Raw genomic sequence first — 7,529 nt, 5'->3', positions numbered from 1 at the left:
AAAGAAAAAGTAAAACTGTCACTGTCTGCAGATGACATGATACTATACATAAAGAATCCTAAAAATGCCACCAGAAAACTACTAGAGCTAATCAATGAATTTGGTAAAGTTGCAGGATACAAAATTAATGCACAGAAATCTCTTCCATTCCTATACATTAACAACAAAAGATCAGAAAGAGAAATTAAGGAAACAATCCCATTTACCATTGCAACAAAAAGAATAAAATACCTAGGAATAAACCTACCTAAAGAGGTAAAAGACCTGTACTCAGAAAACTGTAAGACACTGATGAAAGAAATCAAAGATGACACAAACAGATGGAGAGATATACCATGTTCTTGGATTGTAAGAAACGATATTGTGGACATGACTATACTACCCAAAGCAATCTACAGATTCAATGCAATCCCTATCAAATGACCAATGGCATTTTTTACGCAACTAGAACAAAAAATCTTAAAATCTGTATGTAGGCACAAAAGACCCAAAATAGCCAAAGCAGTCTTGAGGGAAAAAAACGGAGCTGGAGGAATCAGACTCCCTGACTTTAGACTACACTACAAAGCTACAGTAATCAAGACAATATGGTAGTGGCATAAAAACAGAAATATAGATCAATGGAATAGGACAGAAAGCCCAGAGATAAAGACATGCACCTATGGTTAACTAATCTATGACAAAGGAGGCAAGGATATACAATGTTAGAAAAGACAGTCTCTTCAATAAGTGGTGCTGGGAAAACTGGACAACTACATGTAAAAGAATGAAATTAGAACACTCCCTAACACCATACACAAAAATAAACTCAAAATGGATTAGAGACCTAAATGTAAGACCGGACACTATAAAACTCTTAGAGGAAAACATAGGAGGAACACTCTTTGACATGAATCACAGCAAGATCTTTTGTGGTCCACCTCCTCCTATAGTAATGGAAATAAAAACAAAAATAAACAAATGGGACCTAATGAAACTTAAAAGCTTTTGCACAGCAAAGGAAACCATAAACAAGACGAAAAGACAACCCTCAGAATGGGAGAAAGTATTTGCAAACGAATCAATTGACAAAGGATTAATCTCCAAAATATATAAACAGCTCATGCAGCTCAAAATTACCATATGACCCAGCAATCCCACTACTGGGCATATACCCAGAGAAAACCATAATTCAAAAAGACCCCAATGTTCATTACACCCCAGTGTTCACTGCAGCACTATTTACAACAGCCAGGTCATGGAAGCAAACTAAATGCCCATCGACAGACGAACGGATAAAGAAGACGTTGTACATATATACAATGGAGTATTACTCAGCCATAAAAGGAACGAAATTGGGTCATTTGTAGAGACGTGCATGGATCTAGAGACTGTCGTACAGAGTGAAGTGAGTCAGAAAGAGAAAAACAAATATCGTATATTAACGCATATATGTGGAACCTAGAAAAATGGTACAGATGAACCGGTCTGCAGGGCAGAAATTGAGACACAGATGGAGAGAACAAACGTGTGGACACCAAGGGGGGAAAGTGGCGGGACGGGTTGATGGTGGAGGGATGAATTGGGAGATTAGGATTGACATATATACACTAATATGTATAAAATAGATAACTAATGAGAACCTGCTGTATAAAAAATAAAATAAAATTCAAAAATTCCCAAAAAAAAGAATTCAGCAACAGGAGAAATCAAATCAAGTTCTGGGTATAAAAATGGAATGACACAGAGTCATTAAAACCTGTATCTTCAGGCTTCCCTGGTGGCACAGTGGTTAAGAATCCGCCTGCCAATGCAGGGGACACGAGTTCGAGCCCTGGTCTGGCAAGATCCCACATGCTATGGAGCAACTAAGCTCGTGAGCCACACTACTGAGCCTGCAGTCTAGAGCCCGCGCGCTACAACTACTGAGCCCGTGTGCTGCCACTACTGAAGCCCGCATGCCTAGAGACCGTGCTCCGCAAAAGAGAAGCCACCGCAATGAGAAGCCTGAGTACCGCAACGAAGAGTAGCCCCTGCTCGCCACAACTAGAGAAAGCCTGCGCGCAGCAACGAAGACCCAACGCAGCCAAAAATAAATAAATTAAAAAAAAACAAAACATGTATCTTCAAAAATATACAGTGACATGTGAAGCAGGAAAAATACTGTATACGTAAGGAATACACTTCCAATTTGTGTATCTGTGCATAAAAATAGCCTTGAAAGAAAAAGCAGATGAGAGGATCAGGAGGGATTTATTTTCATCATACTTTCCTTTGTTTTTATACTTTCCACAGTGAACATGTATCAGTAGGCCCCTCAACAGATATTTATCTGTGTTGTAGATGTAATGTTTGTAAAGGCTATCTTTAAATACCTGTTCCTTTCAGACTATGATTGTATAAATGCTTACCCACTTTTCAACTATGAAACTTAGGGCCTCTCTAAGTATACAGACGAGCTGTTTCTAAACCCATAAAGCAGGGAGAACTCTCTCTCTCCCTTTATTCATCTAACTTCTGCACCAAGATAAGAAGGTTCAAAGGAGAAAATCTATTGTGGGCAACTGTATGTAGATCTGACTATAAAACAGAGACAAAAAGGCTCCATTTTAAACAATTTCATTTTAAACAATTTTAAACAATTTCATCCATGGGTTCACTAAACATTCACACAGTGCACATTTCTTTAAACAACTTTCTGAGTATTAGATTAGTCACATTTTCTAGGCTAAAAAGAAAGCCCATCTGGAATCAAGGGGGAGAGAAAAGAAAAACACAATGCTACGAAAACCTATAGGATTTAAGCATTCCAGATGATATGTCTGTAACAAGACAAAGTCTTGATTAGCAGGTTTACCCTCGGAAACTATGTTGTGATCTTCCTCCCTCTCTATAGCACAGTAACAATTCCTAAAATTATAGGGCTCACTGCTCTAGTGTAGAATATCTCAAAGGGTGTAAACAATTATGACATTCTGCTTTCTACCAGGGCCTAAAATAAGTGGGAAGTTTTTATAATATTGTTTTGCTTTTAATTAGAACAAAAGTTTTTATCTGAATAATTTGGCAAATACCGCCTTTGTAAGGAAACAAACACGGTTACATAGGAACTACTAGCAGAGGGCTCCATGAGCTGTCCAGCATTACTGAGTCCCCTACTCTCTACCAATGTCAACATTCTATGAAAATCTCCGTGGAGACCTCAGCTGGCAAAAGAGAGCAGGCAGGCAAGTTATTTCACATGTTGTATTTTCATGTGACAACCAGGAATACACTTTAAACAGTAAGTGGATGCAAAAGCATAAGCCGTAACTAGTAGGTAATAACCAACTGCTGTAAGAAAGGAATATCTATAGCGAAGTTAATACAGATTTCAGTTTTTGATAACAAAAGAATATTTCCTCTGTAACCTTATTCATTCCAAAAACAACCTTCTTAGTATGGTTGCTCTCAAAACAGAACTAAAACATTGGAGGAAAAATCCATAAAACAAGTCTTCCAAGCAAGTCTTCCACACATAATCAAGGCCTTTTCATTCCTCCCAAAGACCATGTGCCAATAAGCAGTGAAATAAAACAGGTTAAGGCTAGCCCCACTCACCCTCAAACTGTCTCCAGAAAGGAATAAGTTGTAGGGGTTGAGAATTCGCTCATAATGCCCTCTGATATGGGAGCCCACAGCTTTGCCAGGAGCAAACCCCATCTTGGTGGCAATTTTGGTCCATTTTCTATCCTTGCAAACAACTGCAAATCCACCTTCCTCTGCAACTAACTGTTAAATAAAACAGCAAAAGAAATTAGTTCTTGGCTGTCGTCATCTTTTACAAATACATTTTCCAAGTAAAAAAATATATATATATATATGCACTATTAATTTTAAACTAGAAATTTAAAACACTGCTTTTAACAGCATATTTCATAAACTTTTTGTACCCCTCCCAAAGCTACTTCTCAATTCCCCAAAGCAGCCAAGATTTCCCATGAGGAAGAATTAAGTCAGCAGTGAATCTCCGATAAGGAAAAGGCTCTAGTAAACTGCGGAGTAGCAAGAACGGCAGCGCGTCTGGTGGAAATAATGCGGCTTTAGACTGGGATGAACTTTAAGATACGGAATTATAACTCAGCCTTTTCAATTGGTCAACTTGGACACTGAAAGCCTTTGTTGTCTTATCTGCAATAAAACAGACAGGAATATCTAAGAGGACCATTACGAAGTTTAAAAATTACCAAAAAACAGGTGGCAGCAAAATATTTCACAAGATAAGGCTTTCAGACCTGACAAGCAGAGACCAATTAATCACAAAACTAAATGAAGAATTTTATTTTACATATTTCAAGCAGTGTTTCTTATTTTAAGGCAAAGAAGATCAAATTCATGCTGTCAGAAAAATTATTCAATGAGAAAGATGGTCATTAGGCTTTTACCTTATTAAGCTGAAACAAGTCCAAGATCTTCCTCTCCACATGTGGAATTTTCAGAGTACTTCCCTGTAATTCCCAGTACTTTGCAATCTGGTCCAAGAAATTTAATTTCACACGAGTTTGAGCCTAAATGACAAAGAACTGAGTTTTACTTTTACCTAGCTTATTATAAAGCTCCTGTCTATTACCTGTGCATGTGATACTTTCATTCTTAGAATATTTAAGTGCAATACCACTTATGAATTCAATAGGGGAAACTTCCCCAAAACATACAGAATAAAACTGGTTAAATAATTATACGTTAACTCAACAAAAATTTAATTCAGCCGCTACCATGTACCAGGTAAGTAGCAGTTACACACTCAGTAAGTCCTCCCGTAACATAAATAGGCGATCTGAGAGGTGCTTTATTTAAGGAGTATCATAAGTAAGCTGCTTCTATATGCCCCTTTCGTCCTTTTACAGTTTGAGTATTTTAAAGTCCTGTTCTCTCCGAGTACAAATTTTCTGATTTGCTCAAACACAAATCTAAAAGCAGATTTACAACAGAACCACTTATCTTTAAAGTCCTGATAACTTAAAGATAACAGAAAACCAGAAACTTTCTTAAATGTTATTCCCTTAACAGATTATTACTGTCGCCTACAAGTCATTTTTTAAAATTTTGTCATTTTTCTTTCCACTCATTGTGAAATTAAGTCAGACAGTTTTAAGACTTTTATCTTGCACAAGACCAAAATTGAGATCAATATTCAGATATTCCCAACCACGTCAAAGTGAATACCCACCTCCCTATCTTTCAAGCTCGACATGAAAATACATTGAAATACTTGAAAATACATACACTAGATGCTACTACTGCCAATGCCCACAGAATTCCAGTGGACACATGTGCCATTTAAGTTAAGAATACCTCGTTTAGTATAGAAAAACAAAACATGGTTCAATATGAAAATCAGATTAGCAAAACATTCATATAAACAATGAACCTCTATGCTATCAATACCCAAGCCTTATTCACCCAGCACTTTAGGGCTTAAGTCGCCTACAGACTAAAGAAGAACTACTACCTCTTCTCTAGAGAATCCCCTGTGCTATTCACTCCTCCTAGGGAAAGTAAAGTGTGTTATTAAATCTAACTGAAGTCATATATTTTGGAAGAATAGCAGAGCTGGAGAGTCTCTTCCATTAAATGGTTCTGAAAGCACATGGCTTTCAAAACCTAAACTCTATTGGTTGTCACCTAGATTGAGAAGGATTTAAACGCATTTATTAATTAATGGGCTGGCAATTATTGACAAAAATCAGTGTTTTTAATGAAACTGGGTTAGCTGCAAAGGCTTATTGCCATTTGCTTTACCATGATTATCAGTTACTAGCCATGTTTTAGCTTCACTGAAACCAACAGATTTGTGACACAGCCTCTTTCAAAGAAGCCCCCGCTGGAATACAGGCAACCAGTATAGTAGTTAAGACATTACCTCCAATTCATTCAGCCTCTGGATACGTGGGGTAAAATGAAGTTTGTCAACATCACATGCAAATGGTGGCTGCCAATCCTAGTGGAGAAGCAAAGGTTTTCATTAGAAAAATTTATAATTCTGACATTTAAAAAATGGTTTTACAGTTAAAACCCTGGTTAAGTAAAGCATGTTATCTCTAATGAGGCAAACAGAACACAGGGCAGTAGTTTCTTAACTCTTTTTCCACCAGAACAGCAGAATATGTATGATGACCCTTCTCCAAATGATACATTCTGCACACACCCCGCCTAGCACCCCTCCAACCAGCAACGTCACTGAGCCTCAACTGCCGTTGAAAAATCATCAATTCAGGCAAAAAAAGACTTTGACTCCTCTATTCCATAAGTATCTCTCCTCCTACAAAATAGCTATATTAATGTCAAATTATCTACAGACTGTATTTTAATATATGTAACCCAGTTACATTAACTTTTATTATAAAATTGAGGATAAGTTATTCTTTGGGGGGAAAAGAAAAAAACTGACATCCAAAACCAATTTTAAGAATCACCCTTAACATATCTACTGATACAGGTTCTTGGAAGAACTGCTATCAGGAGAAAACAGACAGGAAGGAGAGGGTGTATGGACTGTTGTCTATAAGTGGAGAAAACTGGAAACAACTTAAATGTTCATGATAAGAGAATAGTTTAAAGGCATAAAAATTATGCTGTGTTAATAGGTACAGAGTTTCAGTTTGGAATAATGAAAAGGTTCTGGAGACGGACAGTGGTGATGGTTGTACAACACTGTGAATGTACTTAATGTTACTGAATTGCATGCACCCTTAAAATGGTTACAATGGTATATTTTATATTATTCAGTATTTTAATATTTCAACATAATTTTTTAAGACAAAAAAGTTCATGCTGTTGTATAGCTCTTAGCTCTATTTACTGACATTGAAATTTTTCCTTATATATATTTCATGAAAGAAAGAAAAATAGGCTGTGCAATAGAAAAATAAAACACTGGAAAGAGACAGCAAAATGGTTAACAGTGGCTTGTCTTTGGTAGGATTATAGGTGATTTTTCTTTTGCTTCCTTACCCATTTTAAATACAATCGGAAATATATTAAATACATTAAGTCATACCTATTAAATAATAAATTATTTTAGAGTAAGAGAACAAGTTAATACAAATGTTGGTACATCTGTAAATAACAATAAAATACTCTGCAGCGGTAATAAAGAATATCTAGATGTTCTAAACATGGAAAGATAGCCAACAGTGGATGAGTAAAAAACTAAAACATGCAAATCTGTGTTAACATATGTAAATTTTAAAGACTATTGTAATAGTAAGGGGGAAAGAGATTATTTTTATTTCAAATTTATACTGCTGGAGTTTATCACTGCTTTTAGTTTAAAAGTAAAACAGGGGCTTCCCTGGTGGCTCAGTGGTTGAGAGTCCGCCTGCCGATGCAGGGGACACGGGTTCATGCCCAGGTCCGGGAAGATCCCCACATGCCGCGGAGCAGACAGGCCCGTGAGCTATGGCCTCTGAGCCTGCCCGTCTTGGAGCCTGCGCTCCACAACGGGAGAGGTCACAACTGTGAGAGGCCCGTGTACCAAAAAAAAAAAAAAAAAAAAAAAAAAAAAGGAA

At 36.9% G+C, this 7,529-nt stretch overlaps 1 protein-coding gene across 3 annotated transcripts in view; it reads right to left on the bottom strand.

Moving 5' to 3' along the window:
- KDM5B (lysine demethylase 5B) overlaps positions 1 to 7,529 on the bottom strand; it is a 79,265-nt gene that overhangs the window by 46,293 nt on the left and 25,443 nt on the right. For all 3 annotated transcript variants that reach the window (XM_024130622.3, XM_024130623.3, XM_024130624.3), the window contains exons 2-4: positions 5,882 to 5,959; positions 4,404 to 4,526; positions 3,580 to 3,750 (exon numbers count right to left, since the gene is read on the bottom strand). In XM_024130622.3, the coding sequence (XP_023986390.1) occupies positions 3,580 to 3,750; positions 4,404 to 4,526; positions 5,882 to 5,959 (372 nt within the window). The remainder of the gene's footprint in view (positions 1 to 3,579; positions 3,751 to 4,403; positions 4,527 to 5,881; positions 5,960 to 7,529) is intronic.

This window comes from Physeter macrocephalus, chromosome 4 (assembly GCF_002837175.3).
Source record: "Physeter macrocephalus isolate SW-GA chromosome 4, ASM283717v5, whole genome shotgun sequence".
Taxonomy (NCBI): domain Eukaryota; kingdom Metazoa; phylum Chordata; class Mammalia; order Artiodactyla; family Physeteridae; genus Physeter; species Physeter macrocephalus.
This window is presented reverse-complemented; position numbering and strand designations above follow the sequence as displayed.